Genomic DNA, 26,438 nt, shown 5'->3' with positions numbered 1-26,438 from the left:
TGATGAGGAGGGATGCTGAGCATCGTTTCATGTGTCTGTTAGCCACCAAGAAACAGACTCTTAATTATAGAGAACAAGGTGATAGTTATCAGAAGGAAGGTGGCTGGGGGATGAGTAAAATAGATGAAAAGGACAGGAATACATTTATCTTGATGAGCACTGAGTAATATATAAAACTATTGAATCACTATATTGTACACCTGAAACTAATATAACATTGTATATTAACTACATTGGAATTAAAATTTAACTTTTAAAAATCTCTATGCAACTGCAAAGGATATTTCTGTATTTTACAACCCATTTAACTGTGCAGTGAGAAGCTGCCACCTAACCTTCATTTAGAAGTGATTAATCTACCCTTTTTCGCATGCTGAAAAGCAAATATAAAGAGAAGAAAATTATGGGATTCCATAAATGCCTTCCAAGCAATGAATACGTTCCGTTTAAATCATAACCTTGTGAATGTTAGTATCTGACAGTAACTACCTATTCGAAAAGTTTTCAAAGATGAAATCAGTTACATGTAGTTATAGACTAGCATTAACAGATCGACAATAGCAATCGATTTTGGTGACGGAGAACATTTTGAACCCCAATTAAGCAAAATGTTATCCCTATTAAAAGAATTTCATCCTTCTCATCAGTAGACCTGTATTACAAAAAAGAAAATTGTATTCAATCATTATTATATTTTGAGTCTCTCAATACAAACGGGGGGGCGGGGGTGGTATTCCAGGACTGAGGAGGAGGAGGGCTTCCGTCCTCGCCTTGGGACACAGCAGCTACACCGCGGGGAAACCGAGTGCCGGACTATATTTCCGATTGGCAGGGACTATGGGCGGGTTCTCGGCCGTCCCTTTTCGTACCCCCAACCCCAACCTCCGCCTCCGGTAAGCAAAAGTCTGCGAGGCCTGGGGCGCAGGGCCGCGCCTCCCGGTTGAGCGCTTGCCGGGGAGAAAGCCGAGTCCGGGAGCGGGCGGGTGTTCCGAGTCCAGCGAGGGGGAAACGGTCCGCCTCGGGCGCCGCTGGCGCATGCGTATCGGGGAGCCTGAGCCAGCGCGGAGCGGTAGCCATCGCGGGAAGGCTGTGGTCAAAGCCGGCCTGGAGCTGGCGGCTGGTCCAGCTCCGGGGACCCAGCCGCTGGGCGTCATTGGCTCGGGCTGTGAGGCCCTCATCACCCCGTCCCGCCTAGGTCGGGCCCGGCGGCGGTGGCGTCAGGGGGCGGAGCCGGCTGGAGCGCCCTTTGTCTGTGGAGGTTGGTGAGTGCGGCGCGCCGGGGGCCCGGAGGCGGGCGAGGGGGGAGGGCGGGCGGCGGCCCGAGGGTGCCCGGGTAGCGGTCGCGGTCCGCGCTCCACTCGGAGACCCCTGCAGCGCCCTCGGCCTTCTCGGAGACCCGCGCCACTTCTTGGACAGAAAGGCCGCCCTATCCCAAGAGTATAAACATATTTTCCTCTGGTATCTTATGCAATTGTTAGCTGTGTGGGAATGGGTGGGTATCATTTTTTTGGAAAGTTTTTCCCCATCTGAAGGTTATTAAAACCTAAACCTTTACTTTTTTCTAATGTTCTTAAAGGATTTTTTTAAATGTCTTTTTTACATTTGTACTTATATTATGATGGGTATTTGTTGTCAGGTGTTGGATAGAAATGTGCCTTTTTCCCAGTTGTCCTGCCATTTTCTATTGAATAATTTTCCCACTGAATTGAAATGACACTTTTATTACATTTTGCAGGCGTGTATATACTCGGATCTGTTTCCTGACAGTTTCTGCACTTTTTTAAATGTTAAGTATGTTTTAATATGTGGCAGAACAAATGCCCCTTAACTATGTCCTTTGACGGTTTATTACCGTCTTATTTCTTTTGACTTATTTGAAATTGTGAAAAATGTAAAGGTACAGAAATTGTAATTCTCTAAGAGAAAGAATTGATCATGGCACTTAGTAGGTGCTCAATAGATAGTTATTAAATGAGGGAATATTTGTTGAAAGTCACTGTGTTGTTGAAAAGTTTTATGTTTCCCTGTTGCCATCAGGATAATCTAGTTTTTTAGAAGTGCCTTCAAAGCCGTTTATGATCTTAATATTGCATACTATTTTGCCATCCACTCTTGTACATTGTGCTAGGGCCATGCCAAACTGTTTAAACATGATACAAAACCCGCTGGGAAAACTTCATTAATTTGATTACATCAAAATTTAAATTTCTGTATTCAGAAAAAACAAAGGGCTAAAAACAAGAGACATGAAGAACAATGTGTAACGTGTGTAAGAAACAAAGTATTAATGTCCATAATATGTAAAGAGCCTCTGTAAATAGCAAAAAAAAAAAAAAAAAGGAAAAAAAAGAAACATCAGAAAGAAAAAAATAAAATGGGCAAAGGATATGCACAGGTAATTTATAGAATACAAGTAACCAAAATACAAAAAAAAATTTTCTGATGCTTAACCTCATAAGTAACCCTAGAATGCAAATGAAGACAGATATTTTTCACAAAATAGACTGGCAAAATATAAAAATATTGATGATAAAAGGTGTTGAGGGAAGTGCCCAGGAGAAGGACTCGGTTGTAAAATTAAGAAAGACACTTTGAATGGTAGTGTGACAGTACCTACCAGAATGTTAAATGAGCCCACCCTGGCTCAGAAATTTCATTCTGGAATTGGTCTTGCAGAAATAATTGCACAGGACACAATGTTTAAAAAGTATATATAAACATGTTTATTTCAATACTATTTGTAATTGAGAAATAAGTGCAGCTTAAACATTCACTAGGGATATGCTTAAATATATCATGATAGATCCATACAGTGGAATACTGTGCTTCTATAAAATAGAATAAGGTGGTTTATTTTGAAGTTAACAAATGAGGAAAGATCTCTAAGACATTTAGTGAATAAAGGATGCTGGAGAACAATGGTGTATAGTACAATGTGCCTCATGTTAAGTATGAATGTGGTTATATTATTTATGTTCATAAATGCACAGAAAAGGATGTACACCAAACGACTGACAATGAGTTATTTCCAGAGAGGGAAGTAGAATAGAGAAGAGGGGTTGAAAGTCACTCACATCTTACTCAATATATTCCCATGTTTTGAATATTTATGTTTTCATGTAGAATGTGTAAAAAAAGTGTGAACATGTATTAACTTGTGTAAGAAAAAAAAAAAACACTTGATTTTAGCCAAAAGGCTGAGAAGTAATTTCTTGTGTAAGGAAAAAAACAAACAAAAGCCTCACATAAACTTAAGATCTACACTTGGGGGGGGGGGGTCATTTTTTGATGCAGAAAAATTTTAAATTAACTCTTTTTTTTTAAACAGCAAAGAATAAAAGACATATGATAACATGAAGACTACATTTGTTATTTATGTTTTACCAAGGGAGTCACTGTTGACTGTGTTCAGGGATCCCCAAGACTACCCTTAGGTTCAAAGATTTGCTAAAAGTACTCACAGCACTCAACAAAACTGTTATACTTACAGTAGTATGAGTATTACAGTGAAAAGATACAGATTAAAATCAGCAACAAAAAATGAAAGTAGAGTAGAGTCCAGGAAAGAGCAGGTGCAAGCTTCCAGTTGTCTTCTATCAATAAGAGTCATGCAGATAGCATGTAAAACCTCCCAGAAGTAACATGTAATAACACGTATGCAATATTGCCAACTGGGGAATCTCATCCAAACCTTGGCGTCCAGGGTATTTATTGGAAGTTGTTCATGCAGGCATAGCTGACTGCCTGTGTTGCTGACCTTCAATCTCCAGTCTTTCCAGAGGGCAAGCTGATACCACATATGGCCCAAGGATCCCACTATAAATCCTATTTTGGCATAAACTTTCTGATCTGTCCCAAGGCTTCAAGTAGACAGAAACACTCTTAAAAGGCAGGATGTTGCAAGGCTGTAGGTTATCTTTCAGGAACCAGGACAGGATCAAACCTTTCCTTAAAATATGCAGAGTTTGGACCACACAGACTGCTTAGTTCATCCTTTCCTGTACTCTGTACTTTGTACTAATTCTTACAAATCAATGAAAAAGGCAAAATGGTAGAAAAGTGGACAAATTACACAAAAGGGTAATTTATAAAGGAAGAAACATGTAAGCTAAAAATGTAAAAGTTCTGCCTCCCATGTTATCTAAGAATTACATACTAAAACTGATTATATACTATATGTTATATTTAAAAAGAATAATGCTAATCATTCTTGGCTAGTGGTCACTCTCATATATTGTTGATTAATATGTAAAATGGTACAGTCTTCCTCAATAGTATTTTGTCTTCCTTTTGATCCAGCAGTTCCACTTCTAGGAATTTGTCCTAAAGAAATAATCACACAAAATTATGACAAAACTGTACAATATTTGCTGTTGTCTATAACAGCAAAAGAGAAAGGAAGCTCCCTAAATGCCTATTAATAATGAACTTGTTGGGGTGCCTGGGTGGCTCAGTCGGTTGAGCGTCCAACTTCGGCTCAGGTCATGATCTCGCAGTTCGTGGGTTTGGGCCCCGTGTTGGGCTCTGTGCTGACAGCCAGCTCAGAGCCTGGAGACTGTTTCGGATTCTGTATCTCCCTCTCTCTCTGACCCTCCTGCTCACGCTGCCTCTCTCTCTCTCTCTCTCTCTCAGAAATAAATAAAACATTAAGAAAAATTTAATAATGAACTTGCTAAACAAATTTTGGGTATTGCATGCAATTGAATATACCATGACACTTTTTTAAATTGTATTTCTTTATTTTGCTTTATTTTATTGTCTTTTAATTTTTATTTTATTATTTAATTCCAGTAAACCTAACATACACTGTTATATTAGCTTCAGATGTACAATAAGTGATTCAGCAATTCTGTATACTATTCAGTACTCATCATAATAAGTCTACTCTTTAATCCCCATCACCTGTTTCACCCATCCCTCACCAATCACCTCCCCTCTGGTAACCATCAGTTTGTTCTTTGTAGTTAGGAATCTGTTTCTTGGTTCGTCTCTCTCTTTTTTTTTTTTTTATTTATTTCTAGGAGAGAGAGAAAGAGAGAGACAGCATGAGCAGGGGAGGGTCAGAGAGAGAGGGAGACACAGACTCGGAAATAGGCTCCAGGCTCTGAGCTGGCAGTCAGCACAGAGCCCGACACGGGGCTCGAACCCACGAACCGCGAGATCATGACCGAAGCGAAAGTAGGACGCTTAACCGACTAAGCCACCCAGGCGCCCCTGTCTCTTTTTTTTTTTCTTCCTTTGCTTGTTTGTTTTGTTTCTTACATACTACCTGTGAGTGATATCATATGGAATGTGCCTTTCTCTGACTTGACTTATTTTGCTTAGCATAATACACTCCAGCTCCATCCATGCTGTCACAAATGGCAAAATTTCATTCTTTTTGATGACTGAGTAATATTCCATTGCATACATATGCCATATCTTCTTTATCCATTCATCTGCCGATAGATGCAGGCTGCTTTTATAATTTGGCTACTGTAAACAGTGCCATAATAAACACAGGGGTACATGTATCCCCTTGAATTAATGCTTTTTTATATTGGGGGATAAATATCCAGTAGTGCCATTGCTGGATCATAGGGCAGCTCTACTTTTAACTTTTTCAGGAACCTCCATAATGTCTTCCACAGTGACTGCACCAGTTTGCATTCCCAACAGTACAAGAAGGTTCCCCTTTATCTGTATCCTAGCCAACGTTTGTTGTTTCATGTGTTCTTTTTTTTAGCCATTTGGTCAGGTGTGAAATGATACCTCATTGTACTTTTGACTTGCATTTCCTTGATGATGAGTGATGTTGAATATCTTTTCATGTGTCTATTGTCCATCTGGATCTTCTCTGGAGAAATTTCTGTTGATTTCTTCTGCCCATTTTTAATTGAATTATTTGGGAGTTTTTTTGGTGTTGAGTTATGTAAGTTCTTTATACATTTAATACTAACTCTTCATCAAATATATCATTTGGAAACATTTTCTCCCATTCAGTAGGGTGCCTTTTCATTTTGTTGATGTTTCCTTCGATATGCAGAAGCTTTTTATTTTGATGTAGTCCCAATAGCTTATTTTTGCTTTTATTTCTCTTGCCGTAGGAGACATCTCTAGAAAAATGTTGCTACAACTGATGTCATAAACATTAATGCCTGTGCTCTCTTCTAGAATTTTTATAGTTTCAGGCCTTACACTTAGGTTTTTAATCCATTTGAATTTATATTCGCATATGGTATAAGAAGATGGTCCAGTTTCATTATTTTGCACATAGCTATCCAATTTTCCCAACACCACTTATTGAAGAGACTGTATGACCCTAATTTTTTAATATTTAGATTTTTGTTTTCTACCCTGAAGTGATATACACAATATTGTCAACTAAAGCCCAGGTTTCAGAAAAGAAAATCAGACATATAATAATGACTATGCCATATTATAATATGTGTGAGAATTAGTATAGAAAAAGCCAGAAAGTATGTATCCCAGAAAAAGTCACTGGTTATCTCTGGGTAATGATATTATAAGTGATTTTCTTTCTGCTTTTCTATATCTACAAAAATTTTTGTTTTAATATTTGTCAGAAAATAAAATGAAGGTGTTTGAAGGTAGAGAAGAGGTGTGGAGAGAAAAATCACTGTGGCTACAGCATGAGGAAAATACTGGACTAAAGTTAAGGACCAGTTTGATGGATGCAGAAGTAGTCAAAGTGAGAGATGATAGTGGCCTGAATCAAGGTAGTGGAAGTGAAAATGGGACATTCACTACATATTTAAGGGGATACATTTACCAGGATTTGACTTTAATTGAAAAGAGAGACTAAGGGAAAGAGAGAGAGGTCAGGAATGGCATCCAGGTTTCAGGCTTGGTGGTGCTATTCATTGAGATAGAGAATTTAACAGGAGAGTAAGAACAGTATGAACATATAAATATGGCTGCCATGTGCCATTATGCTTTAAATATTTTCAGAATATTCGCTTACTTAATCCTCAACAAACCCATGAGGTAGGTACTATTATTAGTAGTTTTACAGATGAGGAAATTGAAACACTGAAAGGTTGAGTAACTTCTACAACCAAATTCACACAGCTAGTAAGTTGTGGAGCTAGGAATCAAACCCAATCAGTTTGGCAATAGAGTTGGTGTTCATCCATACTTTATTGCAAATATATGGCAAGAGGCTTAAGAGAGAATGAGTTTTGGACATACTAGGTTTGAGAGATCTGAGGGACACATCTGCCTGGGAATGTCCAGTAAGATGGTTGGGTAGCTATGTGCTTATGTAGCTCAAAAAAGACGATCAGTGAAATTATGGCAGTGGGTAAAGCTGAAGGAAGCCACCTGAGAGCAAATAGAAGAGAACAAACACAAATACTAACAAATGGACCTAACTGTATTACAAGTGAATGACATAACCACACTGAAGGAAGTGGCAAAGAAAAAAAATTAAATTACTTTAGGAAATGCTATCTTGGTTAGATACTGTATAACTAAAGACAGAGAACTTTACATAGATGCTGTAATTCCAGTTAATAAATGTGTTTGTCACAGGGATATGAGTCAATTCTGAAATTACTTTATGTATATACCAAAACTGAACAAATAAGTAAATATATTGTAGATACTAAGAGCCAACAATCTTCCTCGTTTCCTCACTGGAAACTTCTTTCTTCAAGTTACCAGTGAGGGAAGGAGGAAGATTAAAAATGAGCCCTGAAGTTTTGGATTGGAATCAGAGGTATCATAATGAACTTGTGGCATTTAATACATAGATGAATACTCTGTGTGTGTGTGTGTGTGTGTGTGTGTGTGTGTGTGTGTGTGTGTGTATCTCCTATCTCTCATAGAGGGCCGCGAAGCAATGATACCCCAGTAGCAGCAAGCACACCCAGCACCCAGATCTTTGTTTCTAAGTACTTCTCCAATAAAAGGAACTAGGACTCCTTGGAGAAGTTGATTTCTAGGGCTGGGCAGGGATAATACAAGAACCTGAAACATCTTACAGTTCCAGGAAGTGCTCAAAATAGGATAGAGGCTGGTCAGAATAACATAGGAGCCTCCTACTGGCCAAAGCTGAAACTATTTGTGCAGGAAAATAAATAATGATAATATTGGCAGATAGAAAACAAATATTTGTGAGTTCATAGTGTTATAAATAAATTAGTAAATAAATGATAAGAGATAAGGAGCATCTTTTCCTTGCAGAAAAATTCCAGTTAATAAATTAGTGGGAGGTGTACCTGGGTGACTCAGTTGGTTAAGTGTCTGACTTTTGCTCAGTTCAGGATCCCACTGTTCAAGCCCTGCATCAGACTCTGGCTAACAGTGCAGAGCCTGCTTCAGATCCTGGCCCTGCTCTCTTTATGGCCCTCCCCAGATGCTTCTCCCTCCCTCTCTCTCTCAGAAATAAACAATAATATATACATAAACAAATTAGTGGGAAAGAGAGAAATAGAGAAGTCACCATTAGGCCAACACTATATTACTAATTGATGTAGACAAGATACACTATGGATGCTAAAATTAGTGGGTTTGAAAAGAATCAGGATATTTGTATACTCTTCAAGTATCTCCTCAAAGATATTTATAAGCTACAAATGGAAAGATGGTAGCTCTATAGTGGAGAAACCAGGTAAACACCACCTTAACCAAGTGGTAAAGGTTAACATCATTAATAAGGCATACCAACATCACAAACCCCTTAATATGATGCACTAAGAAAGATACAAGATCACTTCTGTAATATTCTTGCCAAAAATACTTTGCTTCATTCCAATCATGAGAAGAAAACAGACAAACCCAATTTGAGGGACACTGCAAAATAACTCATGGGTACTCTTCAAAAGTGTTAAGCTCATGAAAGACAGAAGGCTGAGGAACTTATAGATTGGAGAAGACAAAGGGGAAAAAAGCAACTAAATTCCTTGTGGGATCCTGGATCAGAGAAAAAATATTACTAGAGAAGCTGGTAAATTTTGAGTAGTTTGAATTAATAGTATTTTACCAATTTAAATTCCTGGTTTTGATCATTGTACTATGGGCATATAAAATATTAACATTTGGAGAAGTAGGGTGAATTTTATATGGGAATTGTATATTACTCTTGTAACTTTAAGTCTAAAATTGGTTCAAAATAAAAAGTTAAAAAATAGAAGAGCACTTCCATTTATTCATTTAGCAAATATTAAGTGCCTACTATGAGCCAAATACTGAAAGCATTAAAAGTAGAAGAGTAAATAAGACAGAACAGATCCCTGTCTTCGTGGAGATTAACATCACAAAATGGTGAGGTATAAATAAAAATGATGACTATACAAATAGTTACAAACATAAAAAGTGCTAGCAAAAAAAAAAGGAAGGTGTAAATGAGGGACCTCCTATGGTCTGTGAAATCAAAAATCTCCCTTGATTTAAGCTGAAACCTGAAGAGTAAGTATAATCTGGAGAGGAGGGGAGATAACACACATGGCACATTTAAGGACTTAAATGCAGAACAGTGTAGATGAAATCTCAGAAGCAAGCAGGAGAGTGGCTTGAAAGATCAGGAAGCAGGTCATAGGATTTTTTTATGGCTTTGTACTTAAGCCTAAGAGGTATAGGAAGCCACTGAAGAATTTCAGGTGAGGGACACATATCATCAGGTTTGTGTACTTTTAAAGATGTCTTTACTTCACCTGTAGAGGGAACAAAAATAGATATTGGAAACTCCTAAGGAACAACAACATGCAAATGGTAGGCAGAGGAAAAGGGACTAGAGCATAGAGCATAGCCTGTTGAGCCTGTGGACATAAAGCAAAACACAGCTGTCAACAATGTCAGATACCCATCAGAGTTCAGGAACTAATAACCTCCATTGCATGAACAAAAACATTGTTGACATTCCTAACCAGAGCAATTTTAGTGGTGTGCTGATGGCAAAAAAGAAGAAAAGTAAATAGGTAATGAAGAAGTAGAGACAAGAACTAACAATCCTTTGAAGAGTTGTAGCCTTGAAAAAAGAATGGATATTAGTTACAAAAAGGCATATAGCCAGTGAAAGTTTTTAATTTTGGGAGAGATATTAAATGGTTTCAAATTATGACAGGAAGGAGTCAATAAAACGAAAGATCAAGTTGCAGATTAAGGAATGAGAAGATAATATTCTAGATTCAGGCCTGTAGGGAGGCTGGAGAGAATGGTCTGATCCTAGAGAAAAATATTTTTTTAAGGCAAACCCCCAGGCCAAAAACACTCCCCTAGAGATGCTATTTCATTAGGTCTGGGATAGAACCAGTGAATCTGCTTTTCAGCAAATGCTGCGATTAAAGTGATCTGCAGACCATACTTTGATAAACATTGCTCTTTTTTTTTTTTTTTTGCTATTTTTCCCCTATATTAAGCCACTCCTGTCTTCACTTTCTTCCCCATCTAGTCTAGAATGTACAGTTTCCTGATTCATAGCCTAGCATTTTGTAAGGGAACAAACTTCAGAAGTGCTATGGCACTGGAAGTGGGTGACAGAAATAGAATGGTGGTGAAAATCACCAGCATTGAGGAAATTAACAAAATTAGAGGCTCTGATAATGAATTCCTGCTTGCTTCAAAATCACTTGTGAGGCACTTAAAAAATGTGTAGATGCTAGACTTCATCTCAACAGATTCTTGGGTAGAACCTGGGTATGTATATATACATTAATATATGCGTGGTCAAGGAAGTTCCTTCAGATTTTTGAAAGAGCTTGGAGGGAAAAGGATGTTAAGCCAGAAGTCATTCTTCATCTGCATTGATTATAATTTTAGTATTCCTTAGGCATTTATGGGAATTTGTTACTTTCCAAGCCATCGTGGTTACATATTTGAAAAAGCCTGTGGTAATGCCACAGGATTCTCTGGAAAGGACTACATGTACATTATATGAAAAATTACACATAGTTTGGGGATGGGGAGTAGGTTATGAGGGGTTTTGTGTGTGTGTGTTTCCAATACAAGAATTAAAAGGGAAAATTTGAGAAGTGGATCAGATTTTAAAAAATGAAAAGGAAGGTAACAGGTGCTAAGAAGAACTTCAGAGTATACTAGAAGGAACTTAGGGCTGTGAACCAGGAGACCTAGGTTCTAGAACCAGCTCTTTCACTTAGTTCTGTGATCTTCAGCTTCAGAATCCTCCTTTAAACCAAAAATCTGAGAACTAAATCAGCGCTTCCAAAGCATGTTCTCTGGAACCTTAGTCTCATCAGATGTCATAAAGAAATTCTCAAAGAACTGAGTTTACAAACAATATATATTTGACATGCTCCTCATCCGCTTGGATTCACATGTATGAAGAAGAAACCCTGTTCTGCCTAACTTGTAAGTGCGTTTTTATTATTTTGATTATCATTTTGTAAGTGGTTTTGAGGCGAGAGCATTCTCATAGATTCTGTCTGGCTCCTCAGAGAATAGGACCTTTTTAGAGCTTTTGCTTGGTGAAATAAGATTTTTTTAATGTTTATTTTTGAGGGAGAAGGAGAGACAGAGTGTGAGTGGGGAGGGGCAGAGAGAGAGAGGGAGACACATAATCTGAAGCAGTTTCCTGGCTCTGAGCTGTCAGGACAGAGCCCAGTGCAGGGCTCGAACCCACAAACCATGAGATCATGACCTAGCCAAAGTTGGACGCTTAGCCAACTGAGCCACCCAGGTGCCCCAGGACCTGGTTCTTTTTTTTTTTTTTTTTTTAATATATATATATAATTTGGGAGGTTCATCCATTTTCTGTTTTTTTTAAATATAATTTATTGTCAAATTGGTTTCCATACAACACCCAGTGCTCATCACAAGTGTCCTCCTCAATGCCCATCACCCACTTTCCCCTCTCCCCCACCCCCCATCAACCCTCAATTTGTTCTCAGTCTTTAAGAGTCTCTAGCGGTTTGCCTCCATCTCTCTCTCTAACTTTTCCCTCCTTCCCCTCCCCCATGGTTTTAAGTTTCTCAAGAGCCACATATGAGTAAAAATATATGGTGTCTGTCTTTGCCTGACTTATTTCACTTAGCATAATACCCTCCAGTTCCATCCACGTTGCTACACATGGCCAGATTTCATTCTTTCTCATTGCCATGTAGTATTCCATTGTATAGATAAACCACATCTTTATCCATTTGTCACTTGTACATTTAGGCTCTTTCCATGATTTGGCTCTTGTTGAAAGTGCTGCTATAAACATTGGGGTACATGTGCCCCTATGCATCAGCACTCCTGTATCCCTTGGGTAAATTCCTAGCAGTGCTATTGTCGGGTCTAGGATACTGCTATTTTTAATTTTTTGAAGAACCTCCACACTGTTTTCCAGAGCAGCTGCACCAGTTTGCATTCCCACCAACAGTGCAAGAAGGTGCCTGTTACTTCACATCCTCACTAGCATCTAGAGTCTCATGATTTGTTCATTTTAGCCACATTGACTGGCGTGAGGTGGTATCTCAGTGTGGTTTTGATTTGTATTTCCTTGATGAGGAGGGACACTGAACATTGTTTCATGTGTCTGTTGGCCATCTGGATGTCCTCTTTGGAGAAGTGTCTGTTCATGTCTTCTGCCTATTTCTTCACTGGATTATTTGTTTTTCAGGTGTGGAGTTTGGTGAGTTCCTTATAGATTTTGGATACTAGCCCTTTATCTGATATGTCATTTGCAACTATCTTTTCCCATTCTGTCAGTTGCCTATTAGTTTTATTGATTGTTTCCTTTGCCCTGCAGAAGCTTTTTATCTTGATGAGGTCCCAGTAGTTCATTTTTGCTCTTGATTCCCTTGCCTTTGGGGATGTGTCAAGTAAGCAATTGCTGCAGTTGAGGTCAAGGAGGTTCTTTCCTGCTTTCTCTTCTAGGGTTTTGATGGTTTCCTGTCTCACATTCAGGTCCTTCATCCATTTGAGTATATTTTCGTGTATGGTGTAAGAAAGTGGTCTAGTTTCATTCTTCTGCATGTTTCTGTCCAGTTCTCCCAGCACCTTTTGCTAAAGAGACTGTCTTTTTTCCATACTCTTTCCTGCTTTGTTGAAGATTAGTTGGCCAACACATAGTTGGTCTATGTGTCTGTTTTTATGCCAGTGCCATACTGTCTTGATGATTACAGCTTGATGATTAGAGCCTAAAGTCTGGGATTGTGATACCTCCCACTTTGGTTTTCTTCTTCAGTATTACTCTGGCTATTCAGGGTCTTTTGTGGTTCCATACAAATTTTAGGATTGTTTGTTCTAGCTTTGGGAAGAAGGCTGGTGCAATTTTGATTGGGATTGCATTGAACGTGTAGATTGCTTTGGGTAGTATTGACCTTTAACAGTATTTATTTTTCCAATTGATTAGTATGGAAAGTTTTTCCATTTCTTTGTGTCTTCTTCAATTTCCTTCATACGTTGTCTATAGTTTTCAACATACAGATCTTTTACATCTCTAGTTAGGTTTATTCCTTGGTATTTTATGGGTTTTGGTGCAATTATAAATGGGATCAGTTTCTTGATTTCTCTTTCTGTTGCCCTATCTTCGGCAGTGATTGGCTCTCTCATCTAACAAGACCATTCCACTGGAACTGTGATTTTGTCTTTTAAAAACTTGCTTCTCAGGAATGACTTCATTCTTTAATACCATCACTAGCTTTTGAGAGAAATTTTTCAGGCCAAGCGTTGTGAATGGAAAAAGAATGTTTTCTTTCATACTTATTAGCAGATCAAGACATTTTGCCCTGTTGTTGATGTTGATGAAAAGTCTTCTGAAAATCTTTCACTAGGCATGGACCTCGTGTTTTCTATTCTGAGAAGAGGATGGGTAAGAACTAAAGCTGAAGCTTGTTTTTGGTTGATGGATCTGTATATATCTGCTTTTTGTAATGTGTGAATCTGAGAAATTCTAAAAATGCTTTTTGATTGTTTTTAAAAATTCCACACCATACTGTGCTTTATTGTTATGAGTAGATAGTTTATATGTTTCTTTATGGACTCCCTAGGTCACTAGGTGACTGAGACTGCTGGACTTCTTTTGTTGACTGGTGCATCTCAGTACACGTGCTACACCAGTTTTAGTATCTTACAAGATTGCTGTCAGAATGGAGGTTTGAATATCATAGTGAAGTCTGTACATGAAGGACTGATGCCTTTAGGGGGAAAAAAGTAATAGCCACCTTGAGGAACCCCCACATGTCAGCCTTGCATGAACAAGGCAAGATTCTGAGAGTGGATGCCCCTGAGAAGCAGAAATCATTCTTGTGGATAGTCATTGGCCCCTGAGGCTAGAGATGATGCATCTTTAATACCTGGGAGGGAGTGACTGTTCTCCATAAGGCATTGGAAAATCAGCTTTCAGGGATTGACAAGGACACTGAAGCTGTTAGTACTGGGGTTTCTCCTGACTATCTTTCTCGAAGAGAACAAAGCTTTGATGACATTATAGCTTAAGAACTGCACAGAGGTGTAGTAATCCTGGTGGAGGACTGAATCCACGTACTCAAACAGGAAGGTGAACATTCTGAAAAATGAGAAGAGTGAAATCTCCTTTGTGTATTAGAAAAATCATCTTTTATAAAAAAGATTTTATTTTTAACTAATCTCTACACCCAACGTGGGGCTCTAACTCACAACCCTAAGATCAAGGTGGCCCAGAAAGATCATCTTAAAGAAAGTAAAGGAGAGAAGATCTCTGGAGTTTGAGTTTGGAGATGAATGCATCCCCTTAAAAATAAGTTGAGGCTCTCAACATATGTTTTCTGTATCAGCTCATCTCAGTGGTTCTCATCTCCTTACTTAGAATCACTTGGAGACTTTCAAATTTAAAATGTTGTTGCCCAGGCTTACCTTAGACCAATTTGGATAATATCGGATTTATCCAAATCTCAGTATTTGCATTTTCAGAACACCCCCTAGTATGTAGCCAGGGCTGAAAATCACTTAGCTTTCTTGAACTTCCCATATGCCACAGTAGGAGAAAAGTCCTATATTGAATTCATCAATGTGTTGGAGGAGCAAGAATGTCACGGTTAAGTTATCCAGCCTTTGAGCTTATATCTTAGAGGGCTTCTCTCTAAACTCTCTGCCATCCTAACACAAAGCAAAAACTCTTAAGAGTTTCAGTGTTAATATCATGTATTGACCAGATGCTTCTTTGCTCTTTTTCATAGTTATGCCCTCTCAGAATGTTATACTTTCCCAAGGGGGGAACATGGAGGAGAAGGAAATGAATGATGGATCACAGATAGTCAGGTCTCCGGTAAGTTCAGTTTTAATCTCCTCTGAAATGCTGTTGTAGTTCTAAGAATGTGGGCACTTATTTTTTCAATTATCAGAAGTGTATCCAGAGCCCTTTAGACTCTCAATGGCAAATGATAATCTCTGTAAGATGTTTCCCGTTTGCCTTACATATCCTTTATAACTCTATTTTCCTTCCAGCATTTTTACCAGATCATGGGCTCATGTCTGTTCTAGATATTTTAAAGGAAACAAAAGAACCCATAGACTATCTGTTAGTCACCCTTTACTTAAACAGCTCACCAGACTTTACACAACACTTGTCATTCTCTCTTTAAACAATGAATGATGTCCAGGTATGACTGCGTGGAGCTAATGGCATTATTAAATATACCTGAGGACATCTGCCACAAGACAGTGTTTATTAAGAATTTCTTGTATCTCTTACAAAACCTGTGTAAGCCTGTTGTTACTATCCTATAATTTAAGTATTATGTAAACTGATTAGGTGTAACTATGACAAGGAGTTGTTTCTGTGAAAACTAGTTGGATGCTTTGGAAAGAGCTTATCAATGCTGCTTTTTAAAAAATTGCTATCCATTTATGTGTGAGAAAACTATAAAATGCTGAAGTAAAATTATAAAAATATCAGAGGATTCTACACCTATATTATTTCCCAAGTGTCATTTGCTTGTTCCACTTTAATGAAACAAAAACTGATGTATTATGGGTATGGGCACCCAATCATTAAAATCATTCTCGTAGTAAAGGTTTAGATAAGCAAATGAATATACATTTATAACTTCAAATTAAAATGTTTAAGATATCTTTTATGGATCTCAACTTTAACAGCTTTCTAGCTTAACACACCAGCTACCAGTATCAATTGCTTCAGATAGGAGTGATGAAATTTGAAGTGGGGGTCGTGAGCAAATGACTAAGAAACAATTCTCAAGACTTTTTTTTTTTTTTTTTTTTTGATGTAAAAAGGTAATTTTATTTAAGCATGAGGACAGGACTCGTGGGCAGAAAGAGCTGCACTGGGATTGTGAGGAGCGACTGATTACTTACTTTTAAGTTTGTGGAGGGAGCAGGGATAGATGGAGAAAAATTTAGTTTCTGAGGAGTTTCTGTATGGTGAAAGCAGAGTCTTACAGGACCCCAAAGATAAGGTTGCTATTAGGTTGTAATGACATGTAAACATTAATGGATTAAGGCAGCCACAAACTCTTTGAGGAATGGTACACTCTGCAGGTCTCTGGTATCTATCAGTGGCCTGCAAGCTGTGAGGGGATTTAATTTAAACTACATTTTTCTTGTCTTTGTTTCCCTTATCTGGAGGACTTCTCTTGTTCCAGATTATATGAGATAATCATTATCTGTAGTTAGCCAGTCAACTCATTGGAGGAGATTTTTACAGGCCTACAACATACCACATTTAAAAATGGGTAATGTTGCATGCTCCTGTGAGTGTAGAATGCAACAAAATACAACAGGTACTCAGAGAAGGGAGAAATCTGTTTGAGACTGGAAGGATGAGGGTAGACTTCATGAAGAAGATGGAGTGTGAATTTGTGCTGATATTGGGTAGAATTTGGAGACTGACGTAGACAGGAGTACTACAGACAGGAAATAAAACTGTGCAAAAGCAAGGACAATTAGACTGCCAGCTGGAGCTGAGCATTTATTTGGTACATTAGTGCTTTGGGATCTTCGGGTTGCAGGGAATAGATTTATTCAATTTATTCTTAATTATAAGGCTCCCCACAGAGAGGAATAGAAAGACCTCAAAAACTAAGGTGATATATCTGCTTCTTGGCATTCTAGCCAAAGAAGTTTGTTTTAATTCTCCAGAACCACTTACTATGTTAAGAAAGAAGATGGTTCAGAGGCACCTGGGTGGCTCAGTCACTTAAGTGACAGACTCTTGATTTCAGCTCAGGTCATGATCTCATGGTTCATGAGATTGAGCCCCATGTTGGGCTCTGCGCTGTCAGGATAGAGCCTGCTTGGGATTCTCTCTCTGCCTCTCCCCTGCTAACACTCTCGCTACCCCCTCCCCCACCTGCCACCCCATCTGTCTGTCTCTCTCTCTCTCAAAATAAATTTAAAAAAAGAAAAGAAAAAAGGAAGATGGTTCATTGAGCCTGTATTTTTGAGCATCAACTGTGTATGAGAAATTGTGCTTGGCATCAGATAAACATCAGTAAGCAAAATAGACATTCCTAAATCCACGTTGCTTACAGTCTAACAGAAACATTCACTCAGCAGATGTACTAATAAATCGCAAATTGAGGTGTTTATTATACAAAATAAGAATAAGATGCTGTGAAATGTGCATTAGGGAATCAAGGAAAAACTCTCTGGGGAAGTGAAATTAAGGTGAGATGTGAAGGTTATATAAGTGTTATAAGAACTAAGTGAAAAAGAGCATTTTAGGCATGTGTAAACATCATGCATCTCAAATACACCCTTTTAACTTTTGGGTAGTTAAAAGAAGGCCACCATTGTTGGAGTGGAGGGAGGGAGAGAATGACTGGTGATAATCTTGGAGAAGTATGCATGGCCTAAGTATGCAGGACTTTCTTATGCAAGAAAAGTTTGGATTTTATTTGAAATGCAGTAGAAAGCCTTTGGGGAATTTCAGCAGGATAGTAACATAGTAATTCAGTAGAATTCCTTGGGGGAATGTAAGCAGGACAGTAACATAAAAATTACTGAATTCCACTTTAAAAATCACCCAGATGTGTACTGTATAACAAATGAATTTGTGACAGGCAAGAAAGGAAGGGGGAGAGAACCACTTGAGAAGGTACTGCCGTATTGTAGATGATAGGAAATAATAACTTAAAACTAGGTAGAGAAGGGGTGCCTGAGTGGCTCAGTCAGTTAAGCATCCGACTTTGGCTCAGATCTTGATCTCATGGTTTGTGGGTTCGAGTCCTGCATCTGGCTCTGTGCTGACAGCTGGGAGCCTGGAGCCTGCTTGGGATTCTGTGTCTCCCTCTCTCTCTGCCCGTCTCCTGCTCACACACGCACTCTCTCTCTCAAAAATAAATAATAAACATTAAGAAAAAAACTAGGTGGAGAAAAATAAATGGATTTGAGAGCTTTACTTTGGGAAAGAGCAGAAATTATTAAGAGTGGTAAAGGCAAAAGAAGAAAAGAGGTGATTACAAAAAAAAATGTAGCCCAGGAAGTGACAGGCAGGTAATGGTATATCAAATCATGTCACTGATCTGCTCAAAATGCATGGCTCCCATTTCACTCAGAGTAAAAGCCAGAGTCCTCATGATGGCCTAAATGGCCCTACAGAATCTGGGCCTGTTAGCTCTCAGACTTCATCATGCGCTTTTCTACCCCTTGCTTACTCCACCATAGTCACCATGGCCACATTCTTCCTTGAACATGCCATACACACTCTCACCTTAAGACCTTTTACTAACTTTGCAGGTCTTTTTTCAAATGTCACTTCTCCAGTGACATCTTTCCTGACCACCCTATGTAAAATTGCAACTGCCTCACCCCCACCTTGTCAAACCCTCTTACTCTACTCTTCTTTTATCTTCTTTTTTTTTTTTAATTTTTAAAAATGTTTTATTTATTTCTGAGAGAGAGAGAGAGACAGCATGAGTAGGGAAGGGTCAGAGAGAGAAGAGATACAGAATCTGAAACAGGCTCCAGGCTCTGAGCTAGCTGTCAGCACAGAGCCCAACGCTGGGGTCGAACCCATGAACCGTGAGATCATGACCTGAGCCGAAGTCGAATGTTTAACCAACTGAGCCGCCCAGGCGCCCCTCTTCTTTTATCTTCTAACATACTGTATAATTTACCCAAATATCTTGTTTTTTGTCTACTTTCTCTTGCTAGAATGTAAATTTCATAAAGGTGGGGAATTCTGGTCTTTTTCCCCCCACTGGTGTATCTCAAGTGTGAGGAATAAGCTTAGGAATTCCCTGAGCTTGCACTGATGGGTTAACAAGACATAAAGAAATAGAAAGCTATAGGAGTACACACCCAAATTTGGGTAAACAAGATTAGGTAAATAAGATTAGGCAAACCCGCAAAGCCCCCAGTATAGGACAAAGGTATAGGAATAGGAAATCTCAGGATGAAAACATCCAAAATGAGGTAAACAAGGTTAGGAGTCAGGGCGGAAACACCCCCAACTTAGTACAATAGCAGAAAGCTGCTTTCACAGGAAGGAAGGACCAAAATAGGTAAATCGGTAAGTAGGGCTATGGATCGCAGCAGGGCGAAGTTACCGGGATCAGAGCTAATTCGCAAAAGAAGGATGCCTTGTTGACCCTGAGGTAGCACGCTCTATCTTGTCCCTTAGACCAGTTCGAGTAAACAGAGTTGGTGCCTCATGTTTGCTGTAAACAACTTTCCACCCAGCACTAGAATTTTGTTTTGTATTAACCCAATCCCTAACACCACGTATCTCCAAACCCCCCTTTTCCCCATGCCTGTGAGTTAATGTTCACCATCTCTTTGTCCACGCCTATCACCATCACACTGTAAGACTTCTGATTTTAATAAAAACAAAGCAAGGGCCCTTATTTGGGACCTTTGTCTCCTCCCAAACATTACCCTCTCTCGCATTTTAATCCTGTGACTTGCTCTCTTGCTGGACAAGAGAGAACTCCAGACCCAGAGTCTACAACACTCAAGCACCATAATTGTCATATAAGGAAGCACTGAATATTTGTTGAAAAATAGAAATTTGTGGGGTGCCTGGGTGGCTTAGTTGGTTAAGTGTCCAACTCTTGGTTTCTGCTCAGGTCATAATCTCGCAGTTCATGAGTTAGAGCCCTGTGTTGGGTTCTGTGCTGACAGTGTGGAGCCTGCTTAGGAGTCTCTCTCTCTCTCTCTCTCTCTCTCTCTCTCTCAAAATATATTAATAAACTTTAAAAGAAAAATAGAAATTTGCATATGATAAAGATTGCATCTCAAACTAGCAGTGAAAAGGTAGTTTATTCAATAATTGATGTTGGCATTTCTGGGGAGCCATCTGGAAAAAGGTAAAGTTGAATCCATACCTCATATTTTACATCAGAATAGTCTTCAAACAAAACAGGTGAACCTGGATGGGAGTGGGGAGGGGAAGAGAGAGACAAACCTAAAACAGACTCTGAACTGTAGAGAACAAACTGAGAGTTGCTGGAGGGGAGGTGGGTGGGAGGATGGGTTAAAAGGGTGATGGGTGTTAAAGAGGACACTTGTTGTGATGAGCACTGGGTACTCTATGTAAGTGATGAATCACTGAATCCTGTACGTGAAACTAATATTACAGTGTATGTTAACTATTTGGAATTTAAAACTTGGAAGACAAAAAAAGAATAGTCTTCAAGTGGATCAAAGATTTAAATGTGAAAATTTTACCTTAAAACCTTAAAAGTATTACAAGAAAAAATGGCAGTTTTAAGACTAGACACCATAAAACAGCTAGAAGAAAACAAAGGTGGTAAGCTCCTTGGCATCAGTCTTAGTGATATTTTTGGGGATCTGACTCCAGAAACAATGTCTACAAAAGCAAAAATAAACAAATAGGAATACATCAAACTAAAAGGATTCTGCACAGTGAAAGAAACCATCAACAGAATTAAAAAGGAACCTGTTAAGGTACTTGGGTGGCTCAGTGAGTTGAGTGTCTGACCTTAGCTCAGGTTGTGATCTCATGGGTGAGTTCAAGCTCCCATCCGACTCCTTGCTGTCAGTGCAGAGCCACTGCAAATGGCTCTGTCCCTCCACCTCTCTGCACCTCCCCCGCTTGCTCTCTCTTCTCAAAAATAAGTAAATCTTTTTAAAATAAAAAAAAATAAAAAGGAACCTACTGAATGGGAGAAGATATTTGCAAATCACGTATCAGATAAGGGGTTAATATCCAGAACGTATAAAGAACTCATACAGGCCAGTAGCAAAAAAACAAGCAATCTGATTTTAAAAATGGACAGATGATCTGAAAAAACATTTTTGCAGAGGAGACATACAGAAAGCCAATAGGCACATGGAAAGATAGATGCTCACCATCACTAATTATCAGGGAAATGCAAACCAAAACCACAATGAGATATCACCTCACACCTGTTAGAATGACTATTATCAGAAAGACAAAAACTAACAAGTGTTGGCAAGGCTGTGGAGAAAAGGGAGTCCTTGTGCACTGTTGGTGGGAATGTAAATTAGTGCAGCTATTGTGGAAAACAGAATGGAAGTTCCTCAAAAAATTAAAAATAGGGGCACCTGGATGGCTTAGGCGGTGAAGTGTCCAACTCTTGATTTCAGCTCAGGTGATGATCTTGCAGTTCATGAGATCAAGCCCCTGTATCAGGCTACATGCTCACAGCACAGAAGCTGCTTGGCATTCTCTTTCCCTCTCTCTCTGCCCCTCCCTGGTTCACACATGTGATCTCTCCCTCCCTCTGTCCACCCCCCCCCAAAATAAATAAACTCTAAAAATAGAGCTACTGTATAATCCAGCAGTTCCACCTCTGGGTATCTATATGAAGAAAAAAAACCAAAAAGTCAAAAAGATATATGCACCCCTACGTTCTTTGCAGCATTGTTTGTAATAACCAAGATATGGAATCAACTTAAATGTCCCATCAGTGGATAAAAAAGATGTAAGGATGCCTGGGTGGCTCAGTCAGTTGAGCATTCGACTTCGCCTCATGTCATGATCTTGCAGTTCATGGGTTGGAGCCCTGCATTGGGCTCTGTGCTGACAGCTCAGAGCCTGGAGCCTGCGTCAGATTTTGTGTCTGCCTCTCCCCTGCTTGCGCTCTGTGTTGGTCTCTCAAAAATGAATAAACATTAAAAAAAAGATGCATGTGTATGTCTGTGTACATGTATGTGTGTGTGTGTGCACACACACACAACAGAATACTAGTCAGCCATAAAATGCAATCTTGCCATTTGTGACAAGATAGATGGACTCCAGGAGTATTATACTAAATGAAATAAGTCAGAGAAAGATAAATACTATATAACTTCACTTATATCTGGAATCTAAAAAACAAAACAAATGAAGAAACAAACAAACAAAAAAATCCCAAAACTCATAAGTACAAGTCATGGGGATATAATGTACAGTGGAGAATTATAATCAATATTGTATTGCAAATTTGAAAGTTGCTAAGAAAGTAAAACTCACAAGAAAAAAAAAGTGTGGTAACTTTGTATGGTGACAGATGATAAATAGACTTAATGTAGTGATCATTTTGCAATGTATACAAATGTCAAATTATTATGTTGTATACTTGAAACTGACATAATGTGTCTCAATTATACATCAATTTTAAAAATGGGAGCATTCCTTTACTGAGGAAAGGTTTTATAATTAGTGGGAATGCAGAAGCCATAAAAGAAAAGATTGATGGGCTCAACTCCTTAAAAATATCCAAAAAATCTGCATGATAAGAAAACTATAAGCAAAGTAAAAAGACATTATCCAGTGATGAGAAACATTTTACTACTCAAATTAACAGTGGGCTAATTTTTGAAATATATAAACAGTCCTTTAAATCAATAAGAGATTATGAATCCAATAAAAAATGTACATAACATAAAATATAATTTATAGGAAAGAAAATTCAGGTACATCTTAAACACAAGAAAAATGTCATCTATACTCATAACAAGAGAAGTTTAAATTAAAACTAGAGAAAGCTTGATATTTTATCACCAAGCTTCATATGTGCCACGAGTTTGATACTTTCCACAAGCTTGTAACATAATCTCTTGGCAAAGCTTTGGGGAAACAGGCACTCTCTTACTCTGCTGGTACGAGTGTGTGGCAGATTGCATTTTTAAAAAAATGGCCAAAAGATCTCCCATCAGAAGCACTTTCTTTACAGTGTGACTTTGATACTCATTGCATCAAGAGACATTGAGGTCTATATTCCCTCTTGACTCTGGGCAGGTCTGTGACCAGTGGAAGTGGGATGCTTGCTCTACCTTTCCATGAAGAAAGTCAGACAGTCCTTGGAGAAGCCCACCTGAAGAGGAACCAGCATCCTCAAAGAAGAAATAATGGGCAATGTTGTCACCTTCATAATAAGGAAAATAGGAAGTACACTTAATGAACTTTATCTAAGAAGATTTTCAGGTAGAAAATTGAAAGCCCTAATTGCTTTAGGCCTTTGACCACCTAAAGTAAAATATAAAAGGAAGAATATCAGCTAAAAAAGTACTGTTAAATATAAAGAAACCAAGAGTTACTGGGTTTGTAAAATGAAACTTTCCCATTCATGCCACTCAACATGTGCACAGTTCATCTACATTTTAGAACTACAGCGAACTGCTGTTTATTTGAAATACCTCCAGTGGTTATTTCTGTGCCTTTCCTACCATTGTAAATTGGGAGGCGGTGGGCGGGGGGGGGGAGGGGGGTTAGGGAAGGAGTTGAGGATGGGACCAAATGAGTATTTCTTTAGTTCACAGGTGATAGTATAGAGAGAAATCACTCAAGGAACCATACCTGAGGAACTACACTCCAAGATTCTTATCTGTATGTGGACCTAATTTAGATGACAAGATCCTGGACTTCAAACTGATGCCATAATGGAATGAAACCTGGGGGTTTATGGGAAGAAAATGGGTATATTTTGCATATGGGAGGGATGTGAATTTTTATATTCTAGAAGGTAGACTGTGGCAGAGAGTATTTTCCAAAAATGACATAATTTCTCCCATCCCACAGGCTCTTCTTATAACGTGACTTAAAAACTCTTTCCATCAGAGCCTGGGTGACTCAGTCAGTTAAGCATCCAATTCTTGATTTCAGTTCAGGTCATGATCTTACAGCTGTGAGATTGAGCCCCTCGTGGGACTGTGTTGAGTGTGGAGCCTGCTTAAGATTCTGTCTCTCCCCACTCCCTCTTCCTCTCTCTCCCCTCTCCTCAAAAAAAAAAAAAAAAGAAAGAAAGAAAGAAAAAAAAAAACCTCTTTCCATTAAGAGGTAAGGGATTGTATCTTCCCTTTGGATCTGGGCAGATCCGTAGGCTTGTGACTGTAGTGAAAGTGAACTATGTGACTGCTGAAAGCTTGGTCATAAAAGGTGGTCCTATTGGGAATTTTGCACTCAGGATCCAACTACCATCCCACGAAGAAGTCAGAAGCAGCCTGTTGAGAGGCTCATGCAGAGAGAAACTGAGGCCTCTGTCTGAGCACCCATCTGACAACCAGTACCAACTTGTCAGCCATATGAGCAAGCCATCTTAAAAGTGAATCCTACAGCCCAAAGTTGAGCCACCCCAGCTGAAACCAAATGGGACAAAGATGAGCTAGTCCCATTAAGTCCTGCCCATGTGTCAGATTTTGTAAACAAAATAAATGATTGTTGTTTTGAACTACTAAACTTTCATGTAGTTTGTTATGCAACAATAGATTGTTATAGTATGTAAATTGATAGAACCCTTATAAGAGATTAGTTTGACAATATATATCAGAATTACAGATTCATATATTCTTTTACTAGATATCCTATTTTGAAATTGATTCTTCAGACAGACTTATTCACGGTTGCAAAATAACATACATACAAAACAATTCATTGCAGTATTATTTGTAGTAGCAAGAGTAGAAAATAGATAAAAATTTTTTTAGTACACTAGTTAAATAAATTGTGCAACATTCACACAATAAAGTCCCATGTAGCCGTGAAAGAGAATGAGGTAGATAACCATGAACTGATGTGGAGGAATTTCCGGGATAAACTACTCAGTGAAAAAATAAAAATGCAAGGGTTATCTATAGTGCACTATTCTTGTGTAAGAAAGAAGAGAAAATAAAAACATACATACATGTGTATTTGCTCTTTTGAGCAAAAAGGCACACCAGGTTGAAATTTAGTCTGAGATTCGTTGCCAATAGGGCTTGAATGAGAATGGGTGAAAAAGAAAGAGGGAATAGCAGGGAGAGGGGGAGAGTTTGGTGGGTAGGACCTTCAGTTGAATGCAAGCAGAAACAAATGAACTAAACTGTATTTCAAATTACTGACATAACCACACTTAAGGAATCAGGTAGGAAAAGGACTTAACCTTTAAACCTAAATAGTTGGGCTCTATTCAGAGGCTAAAAGCAAAGTAACTGTAAATATGGAACTTTAATTTGTAGGTTTCTTTTGTGTAGAGGCATGAGTTAGCATGAAAAGAGAGGATAAACTCTGCCATGTTGGATTAGTATTAGTATGATCTCATAATACATAGAGCTAAATATAGAAATGGTTATGGAGTGGGGCGCCTGGATGGCTCAGTCGGTTAAGCGTCCGACTTCAGCTCAGGTCAGATCTCACGGTTTGTGGGTTGGAGCCCCGCATTGGGCTCTGTGCTGACAACTCAGAGCCTGGAGCCTGTTTGGGATTCTGTGTCTCCCTCTCTCTCTGCCCCTCCCCCACTCATGCTCTGTCTCTCTCTGTCTCAAAAATAAACTATAAAAATTAAAAAAAAAAGAAAGAAATGGTTATGGAGTTGTGTTTGTGTTCACATATACATACATCATTGTATATATACCTCTGTTTCCCAGGCACAACCACTGAAAAGGCCTAGAAGCAGTAATATTCCAGCAGCATTGAACACACCTAGAGCCCAGATCTTGGTTTTTAAATGCCATTCTCCATTAAAAGGAACTACACATGGTACTCAGTATTTGACCAATAGAACAGAACACGAAACATGGCGACCCTACAGATCCTTTGGTTAGAAGCAGAGCCACTCAGTCTTTGACCACTAGAAGGAACCATGGATCCTTGAAGAAATGGTTCATTCCAGCCTTGGGGCAGAAAAGCACAAAATGTACCTTGAAAGAACATTTTTCTGTCCCCAAAAAGTAAAGTGCTCAGAGAATGATAGGGAAATGTCAAAGGACACCTTTGAAGGGCTCCTACTGGCTAAATTCAAGACAATCTGAGCATTAAAATAATGATAGTAAATGATTATAAATTACTGAATAAAATGGCGTAAATAAGTCCACCTGATACAACATAATGAATGAGAAGGGAAACCTCTTCACAGTAGAAAAACAACTAATACAAAGAATGATGGAATTAGAAAAGTAAGCAATGATCATAATTGTAATTGATTCAGGCAAGAAGTATCAGCACTAAGACTAGGGGATGAAAGTTTGAGAAAGAACAAGGTATTTACATAGGCTCAAAGTATCTCCCCCACAAGGTACTTAATAATTTCAAGAAGAAATGGTACTTTTCTATTAGAAATTACTGGTAGATAACCACCTTAACCAAATTATCAAAATTGCTGGTCAATAAT

The 26,438-nt window shown here is 38.7% G+C and overlaps 1 protein-coding gene across 2 annotated transcripts in view; it reads left to right on the top strand.

The window, feature by feature from the left end:
* Window positions 1–865: 865 nt before the first annotated feature.
* The window catches only part of ZNF713 (zinc finger protein 713), a 38,806-nt gene continuing 13,233 nt past the window's right edge, over window positions 866–26,438 (top strand). The window contains exons 1-2 of one of the 2 annotated variants that reach the window (XM_039238106.1): window positions 866–1,258; window positions 15,102–15,190. In XM_039238106.1, the coding sequence (XP_039094037.1) occupies window positions 1,036–1,258; window positions 15,102–15,190 (312 nt within the window). In that variant the 5' untranslated portion in view covers window positions 866–1,035. Of the gene's footprint in view, window positions 1,263–15,101; window positions 15,191–26,438 lie in introns of both variants that reach the window. The other variant, XM_039238107.1, reaches the window with a different exon arrangement.

The sequence above is a fragment of the Hyaena hyaena genome, unplaced genomic scaffold, assembly GCF_003009895.1.
Source record: "Hyaena hyaena isolate Hyena2069 unplaced genomic scaffold, ASM300989v1 scaffold_135, whole genome shotgun sequence".
Taxonomy (NCBI): Eukaryota; Metazoa; Chordata; class Mammalia; order Carnivora; family Hyaenidae; genus Hyaena; species Hyaena hyaena.
This window is presented reverse-complemented; position numbering and strand designations above follow the sequence as displayed.